A 21,913-nucleotide genomic window follows, 5' to 3' on the forward strand; every position below is an offset into this window, starting at 1 on the left:
CAGAGAGTGTTGACTTTAATCAGTGTAATAAATAAAAACAGGGGTGAAAAGAGAAAAATACCCCCAAAAATCACAGAAAAACACAATCAGGGGGCAGAAATTGACCTCAAAATAAGGGGAAAAATTCCCCAAAAACCCAAACAAGACAATTATATTTACCAGAAACGCCAATATCCTGATTCTACTTTAAACCGTAATTTTATTTTTATACGATTAATTGAATTTCCATTTCCGTCTCTTGCGTACACTCACACAAACAACGATCTTAACGGGCTCATTTCACTTAAACACAGCCACTTTATGCATTAATGACTATTTTAGTGCCCTAAAATGTCTAAATGCCCCAAAACCAGAACACCAGAGGACGCCATCTTCCCCGTTTTCTGACACTTTATGATCCATTAATCGAGAAAATGAGCGTCAGATTAATTGATAATGAAAATATTCGTTAGTCAAATTTGGGTTTTGGACCGACGGTCGAATAAAATCGTCCATTTTAAAGAATTTGCAGAGCTGAGGGAAGTTTTGTTTTCTTATTATTCTGACGTTTTGAAGATTAAATGACTGCTGCAGGAAAAATGTGTAAATGCCCCAAATTTTTTAAGGAAGTCTGAAATATTTATTCAACTTTTCTGCACTGATTTGAATCCATTTCAGGTTTGCCGAGTGTAACTGCAGTGGTCCAGATAGAGAGACTGCAGCGGTTTTCACCGAGAGAATACAGTTTTTAGTTGGTGTATTTATGATAATCTGGTGCCGTGGTATTTGGTCTGGTCTGCCGTGGCTCTCAGCAGGAAACCGGTGGATTGTTACTCCAGGTAGGGAATGAGTCCTGACCCCAAGTGAAGGAGTTCAAGTTCCTCAGGATCTTGTTCACGAGTGAGGGGACGATGGAGCGTGAGTTTGGCCGGAGAATCGGAGCAGCGGGGGCGGAGCTGCAGTCGCTCTACCGCACCGTTGTGACCAAAAGAGAGCTGAGGAAGACAAAGCTCTGGATCTACCCTCAGTCCTGGTTCCTACCCTCACCTGTGGTCATGAAAGCTGGGTCAGGACCCAAAGAACCAGGTCCAGGTCCAAGCGTGTGAAATGTGTTTCCTCAGGAGGGGGGCTGGAGTCTCCCTTAGAGAGAGGGGGAGAAGTTCAGCATCCGTGAGGAACTCGGAGTAGAGCCGCTGCTCCTTTGTGTTGAAAGGAGCCAGTTGAGGTGGTTCAGGATCATCTGGTAAGGATGAACCCTGGGCGCCTCCCTAGGGAGGTGTTCCAGGCACGTCCAGCTGGGAGGAGGCCTCGGGGAAGACCCAGGACCAGGTGGAGAGATTAGATCTCCACACTGGCCTGGGAACGCCTCAGGATCCCCCAGTTAGAGCTGGTTAATGTGGCCCGGGAAAGGGAAGTTTGGGGTCCCCTGCTAAAGCTGCTGCCCCCGAGACCCGACCACGGATAAGAGGCTGAAGATGAGATGTTCTGGATGGAGAAAATGTAGTGAAATGTCCCAAAAAGGAGATAAATAACACCGTTTAGACACTTAATTGTTAACCTTCTTCACATTTGACAAGAAGAAAACAGTGAAATTGCCCTTTTTGTGCAGTTGTTTTGGGATTTTTCTTGAGTTTGAGACTTTTATTCCTGTTTTTTTCAAATAGGAAGTTTCACAAAACCTGAAACAGGGTTTTAAACAGCATTTAGCATTTATGTTAATCTGGTGCAGGTTTGGCGACTCTTAGGAACAGTGGCGTTTGGCCGACGCCTGCTCTGTTGTGATCTCAAACTGTCCGTTAAATAAAGGATTCACAATATCCCGACAGTGCGATTTAAACAGCTTGTGGATTAAAATGGGTAACCTCTTCAAGGTGAGATTACCCGTTTGTCTCTAGTCTCTCTAAAAACCACGTTTAAGGTCTCTAGTTTAGGTTAAACACGCTTTTTATTCATATTTTCTGTTGTCTGATGAGGGGATTGTGGTTAAAGTGTCCGTGGGCGTCGTGTTCTCGCAGATGCAACACTTGACGGCACATTGTGTCACAAACTTACTGTTTGTTCTGTGACACAAACGCATTTTTAGACACGTTTCTCGTCTCCGTGTTTGTCTAGTTTGAAGTGCAGACGTTTTTCAGGTTTGCTCAGTGTTGATGTGGACCTGACGGAGGAAAAGCAGCAAAAATGTTCCTTTTTTGTGTGTTTACAAACCGGAGAAGTCGCGTCCAGGGTTAATAATGTAACAGGAAAGTGTTTTTGGGTCTGCATGGAGACAAAAAACATGATATTTTCTGCTTCAATGAGAGGAATGAAAGTTTCACAGTTTGGAAAACAGGTAATTAAGTCTGTTTATACGTCTTTAAACAACGCTGCCGCAGAGTCACACAGGTAGAGCTGCAACAATGAGTTGATTTGTTGATTTATAAATGAATAGAAATTGAATCTGCAACTATTTGAATAATCCAGCAATAGTTTTTAAGTCATTTTTGTAAGAAAAAGTGAACATTTCTCCTGTTGCAGCTCCACAGATGTGAGGGCTTGATGTGTTTTCTTCGTCGTATGTGAAAGTAGAGTTGCTACGATTGGCCGATAAAACAATTTGCTTTAACTTCACTATTTTGATCATTGATTAATCAGTTTGATTCTGATTTAGGCTCCTTAAATGTGAGTATTTCCTGGTTTCTTTCCTTCTCTTTAGCCCTTTTCAGAAGGGACTGGTTTAATGTGGTGACGTGGGATAAAATCGTCTTACCTCAGTACGTCTGTAATTTAAATGGATTAATAAATCCCTGTATTATACCCGAGGTGGGAGCGGTGACTGGATCAACGTGCTGTCGTCACCTCCCTGTCTCCGTGTGCGTGCTACGTAGCTTCCTGATATCACAAAACTCAGTCTCCCGAATAATTACTGACATACAGCATTCGGACCATAGACTGTATAAAAAACAGACGTAGCGTCTCCGTCGAGATCCGTTCTCTTAACTTGATCCAATCGTCCTCGCCTACGGGAGTCTCCCGCCTCATTTCCTCTGACCAAAAAAGGGCATGTATGTGACGTTGGGGGGAGGGGCGTACGTCCATCTGGCTGACGTTTACCTCCGAGGAGAAGTGAGGGCCAGAGGCTAGCTGTCACTCAAGAGGCCACGCCCCTAATTATTCACAAACTTTAACCTCCAATAAAATAAAAACTAGCCCCGCCCCCTCAGTGTTGTCATGGAGATATGACCTAAACATACAGACTAGAATGTTCTTTTGTCCTTAAACAGGTTTAATGATGCTGTGTAAACGGCCTGTTTAACATGGGGCTCAATGAGAAACTGCTCTGTTATGAAACCTGCCCCTAGTGGACACTCAGAGAACTGACGCTGACGGAGCTTCCTGTTTGAATCAACCAGGAAGTCGCTGTTGTGGGGGCTCGTTCAGACCCCCCACATTAAACTAGTCCCGTCTGAATATGGCTGATGACTGTAAACTGAATATCTTTGAGTTTTGGACAAAACAAGACATTTTAGGACGCCGTCGTCACATTTTCTGACACTTAATAAACCGAACAACTAATCCATTAATCGAGAAAACGATCAACAGCTTAATTGATGATGAAAAAAGTTGTTACTTGCTGCTTTTTATGAAAGTCAAATTTGGGTTTTGGACCGCTGGTCGAATAAAACCGTCAATTTTAAAGAGTCTACTGAGCTGAGGGAAGTTTTTTGTTTTGTTTGAATGTTCTTCAGTTAAAATTAATCGTTAGTTCCTGTTCACCTGCGTGCCCGTCCTCTGTCTCAGCCTCTTCTCTGTCCTCCACAGCTGGCGACTCTTCATCCCATCCTGCCTCACTTCCTGCTCAGGGGCTTCACACACTCCGTCATCGTAGCTCTGTCAGTCTGCACCACCGCAGCGGCGTCGGACCGGCCTGACGCCTTTCACCGGAGGGCGCAAGCAGCCAAAGCCGATGGTAATAAGCACAGCGCGGGGATCTTCTTAGAGCCGCGTCCTCTGGAGAGTCGCTGCGCTGCCTCCCAGTATCGAGCCAAGAAGTATTCAGCGGGAGGTGAGGGTCCTCGACACGGAGCCGCGAAGCTAGCGATGCCCGGATCCACGCCGGCCAGCAGCAAGGCTCGGGTGTACACCGATGTCAACACACAGAAGAACAGAGAGTACTGGGACTACGACGCACACGTGCCAAACTGGAGGTATCTGCTGTTCCACGCTTTATTTTTACTTTTCTCTACAGTTTTAATCTGGATTCAGCTCAGAATTACAACTAGTTTCACTCCAGTTTCCATCACGTGCTCTGGGAAACTATTGTCTGACGTTTCATCAACTAAACAATAATGGACTTGTACTTATAAAGCGCCTTTCTAGTCTTCTGACTACTCGGGGCGCTTTCACAGTGTTTGTCACATTCACACTGATGGCAGTGGACATCTACAGACCATCTAATCTAACCATTCACACCACATTCACACACCCATGTGCAGCACGGGGAGCAATTAGGGGTTCAGTGTCTTGCCCAAGGACACTTCGACATGTAGACCGGGGGAGGTGGGGATCGAACCGCCAATCTCTCGAATGGAGGACGACCCACTCTTCCACTAAGCCACAGCCGCCCATTTGCACCCCCCAATTGTCAACTAGTTTCGCTCTAGTTTCCATCACGTGCTCGGGGAAACTATTGTCTGACGTTTTATCAACTAAACAAGAGATTGATAATAGAAATAACTGAGTGACAATAATAGAAAAAAACATTATTTGCAGCCTTATTTGATGCAGTGATTATCTCCATTATCAGTTTATTTTTTGATTAGTTTTGTGATTTAAATTGTGAACGGTTTCGTCTGTAAAATGTCAGAATTTGATCCCAAAGTGACGTCTTCAAATGTTGTTATACCCTAAAGATGTTTAAAGGTTGAATATGTTAAATGAGCAGAACAGCGCCATCTGGTGTCTCGAGATCGTCGTCGCATCAACAAAAAAATAAGCAGTCGGGTTGCCAGGTTTGTTGCAGAGTGTGTCAGTGATCAGCCTGCTCCATGTCAAGTGATGAATCATACAGGGGAACGACTCATTTGCACTAATTATTAGTTCATTCATTCATTCATCTTCAACCGCTTATCCCTGGGTCGGGGTCGCGGGGGGTGCTGGAGTCGATCCCAGCTACTAATTATTAGCTTTACAACGATATTTAACGTCTGCCAGTCTTCATCTGGAAGTCTTTCTTTGAGTGGGGTGCAAAAACAGGAGTCAGGAGACCGGAGCCTGTTTGAACCCGTCCGTTGAATATGGAGAATGGGCAGAACAGCGCCATCTTGTGTCTCAAGATCGTCGTCGCAACAACAAATAATAAGTCCAGCGGTCGGGTTGCCAGGTAGCTCCAGGAGACTCAGGAACGCCAGGTAGCTCCAGGAGACCGGAGTCTGTTTGAGCCTGTTTGAACCCGTCCCCTCCAGAAAAATCACAGCATCAAAACAAGGATTAGAGGAGTTTGACTGACAGTTAGCGTTAGCCGTTAGCGTTAGCTGTTCCAGCTAAGTGCAGATGAAAGTGATGTTAGCATCAAGGAGCAGCGTAGCCATGTGGGCGTGCGTTTGAATGGCGTTCCTCTCCTTTCTCTCAGTCCATGGAGTGAATGCTCGGCCTATAGTGACTCTGGTTGTTGCCCGTCTCCGCTCACTCAGCTGCTGGGACAAAGAACGCCCCCTTCACTGAGGCTCCCAAGCAGCTGCAGGATCGGCTAACTCCATTTCACCCAGTGCCAGCCTGCAGTAGCTGCACCCAACAACAGACAACCCTGGCAACCAGCGACGCCCAACGCAAGCATTACTTTCAATCTGTACCCCTCAAAACGCCCCGTGGGTGGATTATCTTTTTTTAAATCTAGCTTTTAATAAAGATTCTACATATTCAACCTTTAATTCGTAAGTTAGGTCGTTGATATCAATGATATTTAGTCGTTAAAGCCGGGAAAGTAATAAATCCTCATATTAGAGAAGCTGGAACCAGAGTGTTTGGTGTTTTCTGCTGCATAAATATCTTAAGAAGACTAGTGATAAACAGCCATTAGTTGGATAATTATCGATCATCTGAAAGAGCCGACTGTTGTTAAAATGTCTCCTCTCTTTCTCAGCAATCAAGACAACTATCAGCTGGTGCGTAAACTGGGTCGGGGGAAGTACAGCGAAGTATTTGAGGCCATAAATGTGACCAACAACGAGAAGGTGGTGGTGAAAATCCTCAAGGTGAGTGTTGTTGCTGACTCCGCGTTGAACCGCACAGAAACTCTGTTGGTAAACGTGCAGTTTTTCATCATTGCTCTTTAAACATGCAGGATTATAGCAACACTGCTAATTTGCATCCGTAATCCCTACTACATAAATAGATAAAATACAAATAGACACACAGCACAATACGTTAAATACCCACAGAGACACCGATAGGAGGATATAACAATGAAATCAAAAGTAATGTTCAATTAGATTCAAGTCCAGTTAGTGGACGACTTTGATGAATGCTCTGAAAGTCTGCGTCACGCTAGAACATATCATTTATATCCTTTTTGATCAAAAGACCCCCTCATCCACGATTTACCTTGATGGCTAATCTTGTTTTTGAGTCGAAACATCGCAAAATGTGGTTCTGAAACTTGAAACTGGCATGTTTAGCTTCAACAACACATTTCTTTAGGTTCTGTAGTGAAATGAGGAGGTTTTGTTTAGAAAATTCACCATTTCAACTTGTTCTCTGTCAATCGCGGCGCTTTCAACACGGGCGGCAGGAATAAAATAGGAATCGGGTAATATCTTGAGAGTGAAACGGTGAGGAGTCCAGCTACACCGCAGCCGGCAGAGGCAACAGGCACTGTTTTGTTAAAGGTCCATTGTTTTTGGCACAAGTTCGCGAAATTGCACAAACTGATTCAAATCGGTTCAGAAAGGTTCTTTGGCATAAATGTTATATTTTGATCTTTTAGGGCTGAGTTTTTACACAGAGAAATACTTTGGTTAAACCTTTCAGATACTTTCAAAGACAATGTAGAAAAAAGTCATATAATTGTGATTTTACTGTAAAAAAACTTGTGATATGATGCTTTTTCCGCCCCTTACTGCAAGAACAAAACTCCACGTAACCCTGAGCAGGAAAACAAATGTCTGCACACGCATCTGTTTATAGATCTGCTTGTTTTTGTCATAGCTTTGACACTTTTGACACTGTCGAATGTCAAAACTCTCTCTTTGTTGTTTGTGTTATTTATATTAAATGTGTGTGTGTGTGTGTGTGTGTGTTGTTCTTTGGCAGCCCGTCAAGAAGAAGAAGATCAAACGGGAAATCAAAATTCTTGAAAACTTGCGCGGAGGAACCAACATCATCCGCCTGGTGGACACGGTCAAAGACCCGGTGGTGAGTGGGACTCTGTGACGTCCCTTTGCTGCATGTCGGCTCACCAGCAGAGATAATCCAGTCGTGTGTGTGTGTGTGCGCGTGTGTGTGTGTGTGTATGTGTGAGATAATGATCTCCACCGACCTGCTGCTCTCCTCAGTTAAGCCTTGTGTTGTCCTCTCTTTGCAGTCCAGAACACCAGCGCTTGTCTTTGAGTGCATCAATAACACAGATTTTAAGGTACTTGGCCGACATCGCACACGCAGAGCTGCCATCGATATCCATTATTAATAACACGCACAATAACCCTCCAGTTAATGTTGGACGTGTTCAGAGGCCCGTCGAGCTGCCGACATCATGTAACTGTGGGTTTTTTATGCTCTTCATGTTGTTCCACAGGAGCTTTACCAGAAGCTGACAGACTATGATATCCGTTACTACATGTATGAGCTGCTCAAGGTAAAAACATCTGCGTCACACCTCCCATCACATGTGTCCACTCATTTAAGCCCTTTTCCCACGTTCCTCTGTCACACACAACTGTAGATCTTCACCTGTAGGAAAATACTCTGTTAAGCTGCGTTCAGACCGGCTGCGATAGACGCAGGAAAGCTCCGGTAGATTAAGCTGCCGTTTACCACATGTAGCTACGTGCTAGCATCAGAGAAAACTGTAACATGTGTTGCTTGTGTCGCTCATTACGCCCTAAACTGAGACAGTCCTGCTCCCACGTGTCGGGTTGTGTTGTGTTTGGTTTATAAAGCTTCATGTGTGACTTCTGATGGTAGAAATCGCTGCTTTGTCACACCACAGTTTACCGTTTACTACATTTAGCTGCTACATGCTACGGTAGAAGACGATAAAATGTATAAAAATAGTTGTTTTTTTTAACATTAAAGCACGTAAACATGTTCTAGAAACAAACACACGTATGAGCCTGAAAAAGAGTTGAATAGGTCTCATTTAAGGGCGCACTCACACTTTGCGTCCGTCCCGCGCCCCGTGCTTTAGGGTCCTTGTCCCCCCCTCCAGGCCCGTTTGTACTCACTCTACCTGGGCCTCGGAGAATGCTTCTTGCTGCCTATACGTCATCACGCCGTAACACGTCACACGCATTGATGACGTCATGGCGATGCGTGGCTTTGTTTCCAGATCTTTCCGTAGACCTCTGAGTTTTTGTGCGTCTTGTCGACTGTTTTTGAATCTTTTCATCGACCAAATCTGCAGTAAACACTCCACCTCCGCATCACACCAACGTGAACCTTTCACCGCCATTGTTTGAAATGTCCGCGCATGGTCCCTCCTTCTTTTTTCTACGTCCCAACAGGCGCACAGGAAATGACCTCAGAACCGCCGTAGGCCTTGTGCTCGTACACGTGCGCATGCTCGTGCTCGTACATGTGCAAACGTGCTTTACTAAAGCCCACCTCTCCCAAACGGGCCGTGGACAGCAAGCACGCCGCTCGTAGACGCAGTACAGTTGCACTCACACTGGTCAAACAGACTAGACTTTACCCGTTAAACGTCCTGGGGCACGGTACGGATGAACAGTGTGAGTGCGCCCTAGGTCTCAATTAAAGAAGAGAAAGCCGGACCAGTGGAGCACACTGAGAGGAGGAAGCTCCAGTGCAGAACAGGTGATGGTTGAAGACAGACTGCGGTGTTGAATGTGTGTCTCTGCTTTAAGGCTCTGGACTACTGTCACAGTATGGGGATCATGCACCGGGACGTGAAGCCCCACAACGTGATGATCGACCACCAGATGAGAAAGGTACGTTCACTCCGTTGACTCTTGTTATTCCACGTGTGATAAACCCAGATTAACGAGTGCTTTCTGTCCCGTCTCAGCTGCGTCTTATAGATTGGGGTTTGGCAGAATTTTACCATCCCGCTCAGGAATACAACGTCAGGGTGGCCTCCCGCTATTTCAAAGGCCCTGAGCTGCTAGTGGACTATCAGGTATTTGTTTATGTGAGGGGGAAACTTTGTCCACGTCTCTGCGTTTCCTTTGAAATAACAGTCGGCGTGTGATCTCGTCTCCTTCCTCCTGCAGATGTATGACTATAGTTTGGACATGTGGAGTCTAGGCTGCATGTTGGCCAGCATGATCTTCTTGAAGGAACCGTTTTTTCACGGCCAGGACAACTACGACCAGGTAACGTGTCGGATAAACGCCCGTAAGACAAAAGAACCCAACATCTGTTTTGATATTCGATCCTTCTGTAATTGTAATAAAGATGCACGAGCAGCATGTGACGATGTGTTGAATGTGTGTTTCTCAGCTGGTCCGCATCGCTAAAGTTCTGGGCACCGACGAGCTCTTCGGTTACCTGCACAAATATCACATAGAACTGGACACTCGCTTCAAAGACCTGCTGGGACAGTGAGTATCGTGACGTCCAAACTAACGAGTATTTAGTCCAAGATGATGTTTTTAAGGGCCGTGTGTTTTGCAAAACTCAAATATATTCAGTTTACATGATATAAAAGAGAAAACTCCACATTTCAGAGACTCAAAACAGCCTTTTCTGCCATTTTCTTTCATGTAAATTACCTCAACGTTGAATTAGTTTAGATATTTGTCCGTGAGTCGTTGCAGCTCGGGTTCAAACCCAACAGTTAATCAGCAGAAACCTGTCAAATGTGTTCAAAGCTCCTGAAACGCAGACGTTCTGCCTGTTAATGATGGGGGCCGAAACACCTTCTGTTGTTTAGTTACAGCCATAAAAGAGTCACGTTTTATCAGCATGGTTTTCTCACTTTAGATTAAAAAGTGAAACAGAGACGCAGCAGAGTGAACGTCTCATGAAACAACCTTTAATTTTCCTTGCACTGATCGATAAACTAGTCTGTAAATGGATTGATAGAAAAACAGTCACACTTTGTTAATGTTGTTAGTAACGCTTGTGCTGTTGCGTCAGTGCATCATTTGTTGCGTACGAGCAGCTGAAAGACGGTGCTTCAGGATCACCGACTGTCTGATCGTCACTGTAAATGGTGCTCGGCAGCGTCACCGCGCTCGGTGACTTCTGCATTTAAAGCGTAAAAGTTCAGTCGCTTCGATTGTTTTTGTTTCCCAGGCAAACGAGGAAGCGCTGGGAGCAGTTCATCCAGTCGGAGAACCAGCACCTGGTGAGTCCCGAGGCTCTGGACCTGCTGGACAAGCTGCTGCGCTACGACCACCAGCAGAGGCTGACGGCAGTCGAGGCCATGCAGCACCCGTACTTCTGTGAGTGTTCACAACACGAGATACAGTCAGAGCTGGGACGCCCGCACAAGTTAAATAGACCCTTTGATAAACACCTGTACGTGCTTTGTTTACCTAACACTTAATATCAGTTTTAATACCTTGTTTGACATAAATCTTTCGCCGTACCGATGCATCGCTAAAACAATTGCTGTAACTCTTCAACAGGCGGCAAATTGTGTAATATTGGGCGCCACAAAGGGCGATACAGTCGGGGTTGACCTTTGACCTTTTACAAGAGCGGAGTGGAGACGTGGTGCAGTATATTATGTATTTTTATGATGGCTCTGTGCGGAGCCACTGGCCGCCTGCGTCACTGCTGTCCTCCAACTTTATTTGTCCTTTATATACAAAACGGTGCAGAATGACGTCAAAGTCTCATTAAAAGCGACCTGGCTGTTTTAAAAGTGGCCTAACTCTGATTGGAAAACGTCAGATTCAATGCGACTTGTGCTGTTCACACTGTCAAAATCAAATCAGAGGGTCACACATGAGCGGAAAGATCGGATTCAGGTCACTTGGAACTGCAGTGTGAGCGGAGAAGTCTGGTTTCCTGGTTGAGTTTGTCAGACGGCGTGTGTGTGTGTGTGTGTGTGTCCTTCAGATCCTGTGGTGAAGGAACAAGCGAACGCCAACACAGACGGCACAAAGGCCATAAGCAGCTCCAACGCGACATGATGACCAGAGAGCAGGTGATGCACGCAGCGTTTCCTTTAACACAATAACAGAACACACACACACACACACACACACGTCGTATGATCGGTGTCTGATGGGGGTCTCTTCTTCCTCTTCTCGTCCAATCAGGAAGAATCTTTGTTACCTCAACTTGTGACCTTTTCGTGGCAGAAACCTCTGCCTCCACATCAACAGCCATACTGGAGCAAGATGTCAATTTTGCAGCATACACAAACACGCACGGATTAAACTTTCTCCCAACAAACGCCCGACGGGGGGGAATCTGAGCTGCTTGGTGCGAGTCACAGATAAACCAGATCTGAACCCCCACCCTCCCCTTTCTCCCCCTCCTCTTCTCCCCCCCCAACACCCCCCCCCCACCCCCAAACCTGTTTTTAAAATGAGCAAAGTGACTGTTGTTGGATCAGTATCAAGCCGGTGTTGTGCTGTAAAGACGTTTGTCCGTCGTTACGAAGCTGTGGTGACCTGAGATCCAGTTTTAGCACTGAGTGGCATGGAGGCTCTTTTCTGCTACGGATAGAACAAAAGCTATATTGAAAGAGAATAAACCATTTTTATTTAAAGACGCGTGTGTCGGACTTTTATTGACTCAGAAGAGGTTGAATTCTACCTTTTCTTTGATCAAATCCGCCGTCCTCTTCAGACATGATGCATTTACTCAAAGCAGGTCTTTTGTAATCTGTAAATGCTCCGAATAAGCGAATGGCTCTAAAATGTTAAAGAAATCCACCAACTCTTCAATATTTAATACTCATATTTCTGAGCTTCCTGCCTGTCATCGTTGCAGCGCCCCCTACAGTCTCCTCCCACTGCCGCTGCGAGGAACGGCGAAGAACTGAGACGTAAAGAGTCGCCACGCGAGTCAACGCGGGCGGTGGTTTCCAGCGATGGCGGAGGCTGATGCAGCTTCACCCGGAGCTAAAAAGAGACGAGATGGTGGAGGTGTTTCTGCTGCACAGGAGCTTCTGCGGTGCGTTTCATTTAACTCGGTAAATCGGAAGTCGGAGCCGGGGGCGACGTCACGCCGAAGTTCTCAGCGTTTCAGTTACAAAAAGCAGCCGACGGCCAAAAACGGAAGAGGAAACAAGATGGCTGCATCGTAGGCTGCTATTTATAACCTTTCTCCGCATAAATGGGTCACTGAAAGAACATAAGGGTGGCACTGTCGCCTCTCAGCAAGAGGGTTCCTGGTTCGAATCCCGGCTGGGGCCCTTCTGTGTGGAGTTTGCATGTTCTCCCCGTGTCTGCGTGGGTTCTCTCCGGGTTCTCCGGTTTCCTCCCACAGTCCAAAGACGTGCAGGTGTTCGGTTCATTGATGACTCTAAATCACCCGTAGGTGTGAATGGTTGTCTGTCTCTGTTCGTCTCTATGTGTCCTGTGATAGACTGGCGTCCTGTCCAGGGTGGACCCCGCCTCACGCCCGATGTCATCAGGGATCGGCTCCAGCCCCCTGCGACCCCGATAGGGACAAGCGGTTGAAGATGAATGAATAGAAAAACATAAACACCAGCCGAAACTACCAGGCTACTGTTTATTCACAGGCGGCCATCTTTAAAAGTCAACTCTGGGGTCGTGTGGATCGTCCGACTTCCAGAGTGGGAAATCCGACCTCAGGGGTCGTTCCAGTTGAAAGTTCTGACCAGGAGCTCGGAAATCCAGACCTCCGAGTTCAGCAGAAATCAGTTACTATAGTTGTGTAATTCTGTTATTTGTGAAAGGAACCAGGAACTCAGCGCACACGTCGGGGAGGACGTCAGGCAGGAGGAGGAGGGCGGGACTTTGGAGATATTATTACTCAGTGCTGTGAGACACTGACCCGACTCTCTCCAGATGACTTTGGTTCCTTCTAGCTCCACTCGACCATTTGGGATCGCTCCATAGGAACGGGATTCAGTCGGTCGAGCCAATCAGGACTTTTGGGGTTTTTATTTACACTCAGCGGCCACTTTATTAGGCACAGCTGCTGCTTAATAAAGTGTCAGTGTGGTCTCTTCTGCTGCTGGTCTCTCTCTGTAGAAAGTCGGTGGTGTTGTGTGTTCACAGATGCTCTCCTGCATTCCTCTGTTGGAACCAGTGGATGTTTGAGTTCCTGTTCCTTTCTATCAGCTCCGACCCGTCTGCCCGTTCTCCTCTGACCTCTGGCTAAAACATTTGAAACAGTTGAAATACTAAAGTAAAAAATTCTCTTCTGGACGTAAAAGTCACAAAAGCATCCAAAGTAAAAGTGCCGGTGCTGCGTAACGGACCTGGTTGTTGTTTTAATCACACACAAAAAAACACATTTCCCAGGTGAATGAAGTTCGTGCTTCATGAAATCAGACCACAGACCACAGAGCTCGTGAAGTGTGTGCACTTTTTAATAAATAAACTGGAACTTCAAGGTTTCTTCCAGAACACAAAACACTTGTGCAACATTCGTGCGTTACAAAGAGGTGCAGAGTTTCCCCCAGGGTGCTGCGAGCCGGGGTTAACGCTTAAAAAACATCTATTTTTCAGACGTCAGTGGTTAGTTTTTGTTTCTTTTACAGTGGAAATCTCGTACAGCTTTGTTGAATTCTCAAATTCTCAATTTCGTCCGTGAAACTACAGGACTTGGACTTCAGTGTAAGTCCGGCGAAAGTGGACTTGTGGTCTTTTTCGGGATGAAAACACATCAAATGATCCACGGAGAGAGTTTTCTTACATTGATCAACCGTGTACAGAGCATGATAAGAGTCCAGTACGTCTTCAGCTGAAAGTACTTCATTCATTCTTGGAGTCGTCGACACATAGTCGCGCAATTCTGAGGCTCAGTCGGCAAAGATCAGATTCTTATCCGGCTTTTAAGACGTAACACACGTTCAAAAGATGATTTACGGGTCCAAGCAGCTCCGAGCCTCGTATTTCTATCATCTGGTAAGGATAAACCCTGGGCGCCTCCCTAGGGAGGTGTTCCAGGCACGTCCAGCTGGGAGGAGGCCTCGGGGAAGACCCAGGACCAGGTGGAGAGATTAGATCTCCACACTGGCCTGGGAACGCCTCAGGATCCCCCAGTTAGAGCTGGTTAATGTGGCCCGGGAAAGGGAAGTTTGGGGTCCCCTGCTAAAGCTGCTGCCCCTGAGACCCGACCCCGGATAAGAGGCTGAAGATGAAGATGAGATGAGATGAGAACTCTACGTGTACTTTGGTGGTGATCGCCCAGAATAGGGTTTTCTGGATAGGGACGGTAACCAGCGGACGGTGTCCACAGAGTCGTAACGATGTTTGAGGCTGAAGATGATGATGAGTGAGAGACTCTTCTCATGCTGCTGCAGATGTTTGGCGTATTTAGATCAGTATTAGCGGTTAAAAAAATTACGTTTTGGTTGCGTTCACTGCCCCGAGCTAATCCGTGTTAGCTCTTTGGGGCTGTTAGCGTCTCTGGACGTTCTCTATACACGGTTGATCAATGGAAAAAAACGTTCTCCGTGGCTTATTCGATGTGTTTTCATGCTGGAAAAAACACCACGGGGTCCATTTTCGCCAGACTTGCACTTTAATGTCCCGGCCTGACGGCTCCTCTGGGGGAAACCCTGAGGTGCATTCGTTTAGGAGGATCCAGGCCGTCCGCAGACGACCACCTGCTCCAATTTCAAACGTGTATCTGCTTACCAAACGGGCTGAAATTGTAAACACAGCAGAGTCATTTTCATGTTAATCTTCAAATCCAAAGTATTTAAAATGCATCGCAGGTGTAAAGTTCACATCTTGGTCAAGTGTGTGTGTGTTTTAAAAACCGTTTGAGTTCCCGTCCGGATCTTTTTCGTCCTGCTCTCAGACGGCTTGGCCCCGAAATGAATGCTCCGACTGACATCTGACGTTTTTCAAGTGTCAAACACGGTAAAAAGCAGCCTACAAACACACGGCGATTAGCTACAGCAGATGAGCTCGACACCCATCGAAGGCACGCCCACGACACCCCCGCGCCCCCCCCTCAGCCGGACGACCACGACGACCGGCTGCTTCTCAAAAACAACAGAGAATTTAAAAAATGCCGCTTTGTCTGCGTGTTTAAAGGAAGAGTTCAAACACCGAGACTGACGCCGCTCTCGTGTCTGTTCAATATGAAGCCGCGTTCAGGTTTTTAAGGGTTAAATTCCAGCGCTTTCAAGGCGCCTCGAACTAAAATGTCGGACCCTCAAAGCCTTTATCGTTCAGTTCAATAGGATCCTTCATCATGTCGTCTAAATTGAAAAGACTATTGTCCCGAATATAGTGACGGACAGAGAGCTGAGGAAGGCAAAGCTCTGGATCTACCGCTCAGTCCTGGTTCCTACCCTCACCTGTGGTCATGAAAGCTGGGTCAGGACCCAAAGAACCAGGTCCAGGTCCAAGCGTGTGAAATGTGTTTCCTCAGGAGGGGGTCTGGAGTCTCCCTTAGAGAGAGGGGGAGAAGTTCAGCATCCGTGAGGAACTCGGAGTAGAGCCGCTGCTCCTTTGCGTTGAAAGGAGCCAGTTGAGGTGGTTCAGGATCATCTGGTAAGGATGAACCCTGGGCGCCTCCCTAGGGAGGTGTTCCAGGCACGTCCAGCTGGGAGGAGGCCTCGGGGAAGACCCAGGACCAGGTGGAGAGATTAGATCTCCACACTGGCCTGGGAACGCCTCAGGATCCCCCAGTTAGAGCTGGTTAATGTGGCCCGGGAAAGGGAAGTTTGGGGTCCCCTGCTGGAGCTGCTGCCCCCGAGACCCGACCCCGGATAAGAGACTGAAGATGAGATGAGAGTGAGAAGTAACTCCACTTCACTGTCAGTCAACACGGCCCTCGGTTCGCCATTTTTGTTTCCCCGGTGTGAATGTTTCCAGCCTTGTGATTGGCTGAAACGGCCTTCCTGCGAGGAGTGCTATCACCACCTCCTGCTTTGGCACGTGCGCGACATTGTTTGATGCTGATTTTGCGGTTTCATGTGGACGGAGATGTTGTTTTTTAACGCAGGGGCCAAAAAAGTTTGGTTCTAAAAACACCCGTGTTTGTTGAACAGACGACACGAGAGTGATTTCAGTCTTTCTGCGGAACAAAAAAGTCCTTTAACGCGGAAGAAGTACGTTTGGCTTCAGCAGAGGGGGGCGGTCGGGGGGACGGGTCACATCACAGTAGCATATTGATATGAAAAGAGCACCAAGGACGCGGTTAAGACACTAACAACACGGCTGATTCTCGTCTTCACAACACTGATATCTCTTTAAAGAAACGCCCTGGGGAGCGTTTGAATTCGAGGCCACTGGCACTTGACATCTTAAAGATTCATGGTCTCGGTTAAAAAGCTCCCCGCGGTGTTTCAAACGTGCGTCCTCGGTGTCCTTTTGTTAAAAAACACAAAACAAACGCGAACGATCTAAGGCGTCAAAACGTCGTCTACGATAAAAAAAGGTATAAAGCTAAAAACCAGAGACATTCAGTTTGTTCTCTCAAAGCAAAACGACTTAAAGAAACGGATGAGATCATGTTTTACACGCGTGACACGGTGATTATGAGCGTACACATATAATGTCGTTACATCGCAGAGTTGCAGTATTGAGGTAACTTTAAAGGGGGGGGGGGCATGCAGTGGACAGAAGTGGAAATGAGGGTCGAGGTGTTCGTGTGTTCGTCCCTTTTTCTTCGCATCGTTCAAGTTTTACATGTTTAAAAAAAAAGCTCAAAGAAAGCATCGATAATACTGATGTTTTTGGGTGACACTGAACGCACCACGCCACAGTCTGTGTACCTGCACCTCCTCCTCCTCCTCCTCCTCTTCTTCTTCTTCTTCTTCTGTTAGTGTGAGGCGGGGGGGGGGGGGGGCAGAGGGACAGAGGGGGGGTCAGGGCAGCAGGTGTTGCAGCGCTGAGTCGTCCAGCTCGTTGACGGACACGATGTGGTCCAGGTGTTGCAGGTAACGCTCCTGGTCCCGCATGAAGTGAGGGATTCTGGTCCGAGGGAGGACGGCCAGAGGACGCAGGCGCTCCACGTCCTCGAAGGACACCTGAAGAAGAGGAAGAGAGAGAGAAGAAGGAGTGAGAGAAGAGAGAGAAGAGAGAAGAAGAAGAGACAGAAGGAACAAGAGAGATAAGAAGAGAGAGAAGAATGAGGAGAGTAGAATAAGAAGAGACAGAAGGAGGAGCAAGGAAGATAAGAGAGAAGAGAGAGAAGAAGAGAGAGAAGAATGAGGAGAGTAGAATAAGAAGAGACAGAAGGAGGAGCAAGGAAGATAAGAGAGAAGAGAGAGAAGAAGAGAGAGAAGAATGAGGAGAAGAGAGAGAAGGAGAGAGAAGAAGAAGAAGGAGGAGGAGAGAGAGAAGGAGAAGAAGAAGAAGGAGAGAGAAGAAGAATGAGGAGATAAGAAGAAGATGGAGAGAAGAGAGAGGAGAAGAAGAAGAGAGAAGGAGAAGAAGAGAAGAAGATGGAGAGAAGAGAGAGGAGAAGAAGAAGAGAGAAGGAGAAGAAGAGAAGGAGAGAGAAGGAGAGAGAGAAGAAGAGGGAGAAGAAGAGAGAGAGAAGAAGAGGGAGAAGAAGAGAGAGAGAAGAATGAGAAGAAGAGGGAGAAGAAGAGAGAGAAGAGAGAGGAGAAGAAGAAGAGAGAGAAGAAGAATGAGAAGAAGAGAAGAAGATGGAGAGAGAAGAATGAGAAGAAGAGAAGAAGATGGAGAGAGAAGGAGAAGAAGAAGAGAGAGGAGAAGAAGAGAAGAAGAGAGAGGAGAAGAATGAGAAGAAGAGAAGAAGATGGAGAGAGAGAAGAAGAAGAAAGATGAGAAGAAGAGAAGAAGAGAGAGGAGAGAAGAAGAATGAGAAGAAGAGAAGAAGATGGAGAGAAGAGAGAGGAGAGAAGAAGAGAGAGAAGGAGAAGAAGAGAAGGAGAGAGAGAAGAATGAGGAGAGAAGAAGAGGAGAGAGAGAAGAAGAATGAGAAGAAGAGAAGAAGATGGAGAGAAGAGAGAGGAGAAGAAGAGAGAGAAGAAGAAGTAGAGAAGGAGAGACAGAAGAAGCTTTGCCTTCCTCAGCTCTCTTTTCATCACACCGGTGCAGTAGAGCGACTGCAGCTCCGCCCCCGCTGCAAACTCACGCTCCATCGTCCCCTCACTCGTGAACAAGATCCTGTGCGCGTTATAATTAATTAATAATATAAATAATATTAATAATTGTGTCTCAAATAGACAGAAAATGCAGTTTTTCTTTCCTACAGTTGAAATAAATCAAAATATTCAAATAGATTAAATGAATTCATTGAAATAAAAAAGGTAAATTAAATAAAAGAGTTTCTTTATCCGGTCTGTAACAAGTGAGACGTTGTTCTGCTTCACACACACAATTATTTCTATTTTCTTTATTAAAACAGATTTTCCAGTACCTGAAACGCTCTGCAGGGGGCGACGTCTGCACGTTGTCTCACCGAGTCGTCATGTAAAGCCCTTTTTATGATGCAGTCACATGATTCAGGTCTTTATTTTATACTTTACGACCTTTTACTGCAACGATCTCATGCTTGATTACTCCCAGAAGTCAGGTTTTTGAAGTTTAAGTGAACTTCCTCACCTGTTTGCATGTAAACACACTGTTGTTGTTGTTGTTGTTGTTGTTGTTGTTGTTGATGTTACCGTGGACACTGACCTTTCCTAAAGACGTCAACATCTTGAAGTCGATGCTCCTTCGGTGTCGGAGGATTCGCAGGATCCCGTCCAGGTAAACCTGGTCTTTACTGAAGCAGCCTGACACACGAACACAGGAAGTGTCAAAATAAAAGACCATCGGCCGGCTCTTTTGTTTAAATGTTACATTACAAAGTTATTTAAAAGCTCAGTTTTAAAGTGACTCTTCTTTATTTTAGGTTTAATTAATAAAATCAGCAACAAAGAACTTTTTTCATCTTCATCCAATCAAAATAAATCAAAATAAATCAAAATAAATCAAAATAAATCAAAATAAATCAAAATAAATCAACATTAATGGAGAGAATTCAGGTAAAAAGTGCAGAGAAGAGACGTTTGTTATTGTTGTGTAACACTTTATCAATGATAGTGTATTTTTGATATGATGATTATTGTGTTAATATATTAATGATTAATTATTGTGTTAATATTAGTGTGTTATGATTTGGAAATATTGTTTATATAACATTCATGACAATAAATCCAAAAGAAGAAGAGAGAGAGGTGTGTGTCTCTGCGTTTGTGTGTCTCTCTCTGCATGTGTGTGTGTGTGTCTGCCTGTGTGTATGTGTCTGCGTATGTGTGTCTGTGTCTGCGTATGTGTGTCTGTGTCTGCGTGTGTCTTTCTGCATGTGTGTGTGTGTGTCTGCATGCGTGTCTCTCTCTGCATGTGTGTGTGTGTGTCTGCATGCCTGTCTCTCTGTGTGTGTGTCTGCGTGTGTGTGTGTCTCTGCGTGTGTGTGTGTGTGTGTCTCTGCATGTGTGTGTGTGTGTCTATCTCTGCATGTGTGTGTGTGTGTGTGTGTCTGTCTCTGCGTGTGTGTATGTGTGTCTCTGCATGTGTGCGTGTGTTTGTATGTGTGTGTCCATCTCTGCATGTGTGCGTCTCTCTCTTCATGTGTGTGTGTGTGTGTGTGTGTGTGTGTGTGTGTGTGTGTGTGTGTGTGTGTGTGTGTGTGTGTGTGTGTGTGTCTGTCTCTGCGCTTGTGTGTGTGTGTGTGTGTGTGTGTGTGTGTGTGTGTGTGTGTGTGTGTGTGTGTGTGTGTGTGTGTGTGTGTGTGTGTGTGTGTGTGTGTGTGTGTGTGTGCGCGTGTGTGTGCGTGTCTATCTCTGCATGTGTGTGTGTGTGTGTGTGTGTGTGTGTGTGTGTGTGTGTGTGTGTGTGTACCGGGCAGTGAGGTGTCCGTCTGTCCCCTCTTGGCTCTCAGACAGTACTCCCAGCGGACGTCGGGGTCCTGGACGAAGCGAGCGATGTGTGCGAAGAGCCGGCTGAAGCTCATGCTGGTGGCGTGGAACACCGTGTAGTAGAGCAGCGCCGCCCGCCACAGGTAGGGCTGTTTCCGTAGCAACACGCTGTGCAGGCTCGCCAGGCCCTCCTCCGTGGGGTTTGCCGGTTTGAGGCCGAACTGCTTCCTGCCCTCGGCGGTGGACCACGGCTGCAGGTTGTTGTTCACTCCTCGCAGGTAATGTGTCCCTAAAACAACAGCTGTTTATTTATTTAGCTCTTAATTTATTTGATCCCTAACAAACACGGGAGAGAAAAACATGAAAACTGGACTTATTCTGAAATAATGTTGGTGTTATTGTGAATGTGATAGAATATCCACTGTGGCTGTTCCAGAGGTTCTCTATGGGGTTTAGATCTGGAACTGCGTAAAGGCCCATTCCCCCCATACAGGAAATACAAATACGGAACCTTAGGACCAGGACCAGGACCAGGACCAGGACCAGGCTGGGACTGGTCCAACTTAGGGCGCACTCCCACTGTTCCTCCGTCCCGTGCCCCGTGCTTTAGGGTCCTTGTCCCCCCCTCCAGGCCCGTTTGTACTCACACTACCTGGGCCTCGGAGAATGCTTCTTGCTGCCTATACGTCATCACGCCGTAACACGTCACACGCATTGATGACGTCATGGCGATGCGTGGCTTTGTTTCCAGATCTTTCCGTAGACCTCAGAGTTTTTGTGCGTCTTGTCGACTGTTTTTGAATCTTTTCATCGACCAAATCTGCAGTAAACACTCCACCTCCGCATCACACCAACGTGAACCTTTCACCGCCATTGTTTGAAATGTCCGCGCATGGTCCCTCCTTCTTTTTTCTACGTCCCAACAGGCGCACAGGAAATGACCTCAGAACCACCGTAGGCCTCGTGCTCGTACACGTGCGCACGCTCGTGCTCGTACACGTGCAAACGCGCTCTACAAAAGCCCACCTCTCCCAAACGGGCCGTGAAAAGCAACCGTACCGCCCCTGGGTTGTCTCCGTTGTAGGTTATTTTTTGTTGTTTTTCCTGTTTAACTGTATTGCGTTCGTGGTGTTTGTGTGTATTGTTCTTAATGACGTGTGTAATCTGTTATTGATCGAATTGATTGACGCGTTTCCAATCGATCTAACACCGTTTCATGCTGCGTTCACGTTTGTTTTGGTCCGTTTCGAGTTGAAACTTCCAGAAAAAGAAAAGTTTCTCAGGTTTAATCACGACCTAAAGGCGACGTGAACTCAATTCTAAGAGTGTGTGGTCTCCATTGTGTCGTGGCGCCGTCACAAACATGCTTATGTCCTAAATGTCACGGGCTGGCGTAGCGTTAAATGTCCCTTTAACGAGAGCAGGAAAGCCCCGAACGTCTCTCTCTCTCTCCCTTGTGTCCTGACATCTGAGGAGTCCGGACACAAAGGAGCAGCTGAGACGCGTCGAGTGTCTCCGGGGGTGGAAACCAAACTGCAGGGTGTCAGGTGACTGGTTTGAATAGGTGACGTCATGCTGCCAGGCTTTATTTACTCGTGTCATTGTTGGCCGTGGAGGTGTCGGCGAGGCTGCGGGGTGGAGTCGTTTGTGTTTTAAATAAACATTAATTCAACCGTTTCACAACACGGGAAATCTGGCTGTGGTCGATTAAACTTGTACAGCGGTTTGTTTGATCTGTCGTCTGGTTAACGCGCTCTCTGCCAAAGATCCCCGTGAGTCGGAAATAAATCTCAA

General features: G+C 46.5%; 2 protein-coding genes across 3 annotated transcripts in view; one reads left to right on the forward strand and one right to left on the reverse strand.

Moving 5' to 3' along the window:
* The first annotated feature begins 3,784 nt into the window (after positions 1 to 3,784).
* Positions 3,785 to 11,807, forward strand: LOC310966001 (casein kinase II subunit alpha'-like). 2 transcript variants are annotated; one of them, XM_083939785.1, is made up of 12 exons: positions 3,785 to 4,166; positions 6,101 to 6,212; positions 7,270 to 7,371; positions 7,541 to 7,591; positions 7,751 to 7,810; positions 9,039 to 9,122; positions 9,200 to 9,310; positions 9,405 to 9,506; positions 9,634 to 9,734; positions 10,432 to 10,580; positions 11,203 to 11,290; positions 11,406 to 11,807. In XM_083939785.1, exons 1-11 carry the CDS (start codon positions 4,060 to 4,062, stop codon positions 11,274 to 11,276), a joined length of 1,053 nt encoding a protein of 350 aa, XP_083795911.1. In that variant the 5' UTR covers positions 3,785 to 4,059; the 3' UTR covers positions 11,277 to 11,290; positions 11,406 to 11,807. The 2 variants fall into 2 exon arrangements, with proteins under 2 accessions (XP_083795911.1, XP_083795910.1); XM_083939784.1 differs by lacking the exons at positions 7,541 to 7,591; positions 7,751 to 7,810 and having other exon boundaries at positions 3,913 to 4,166.
* A 5,068-nt stretch (positions 11,808 to 16,875) lies between these two features.
* The window catches only part of kiaa0895l, a 14,335-nt gene continuing 9,297 nt past the window's right edge, over positions 16,876 to 21,913 (reverse strand). Inside the window, exons 5-7 of the mRNA XM_083917200.1 lie at positions 20,103 to 20,408; positions 18,897 to 18,994; positions 16,876 to 17,275 (exon numbers count right to left, since the gene is read on the reverse strand). Coding sequence (XP_083773326.1) covers positions 17,114 to 17,275; positions 18,897 to 18,994; positions 20,103 to 20,408 — 566 coding nt within the window. The 3' untranslated portion in view covers positions 16,876 to 17,113. The remainder of the gene's footprint in view (positions 17,276 to 18,896; positions 18,995 to 20,102; positions 20,409 to 21,913) is intronic.

The sequence above is a fragment of the Echiichthys vipera genome, assembly GCF_963691815.1.
Source record: "Echiichthys vipera genome assembly, chromosome: 1".
NCBI lineage: Eukaryota > Metazoa > Chordata > Actinopteri > Perciformes > Trachinidae > Echiichthys > Echiichthys vipera.

Excerpts from the sequence above, each read along its gene's own strand:
- LOC310966001 (XM_083939785.1), top strand. The coding sequence starts at position 4,060 with ATGCCCGGATCCACGCCGGCCAGCAGCAAGGCTCGGGTGTACACCGAT. Across the intron at positions 4,167-6,100 it reads GCACACGTGCCAAACTGGAG|CAATCAAGACAACTATCAGC; the intron begins GTATCTGCTGTT and ends TCTCTTTCTCAG. Across the intron at positions 7,372-7,540 it reads ACACGGTCAAAGACCCGGTG|TCCAGAACACCAGCGCTTGT; the intron begins GTGAGTGGGACT and ends CTCTCTTTGCAG.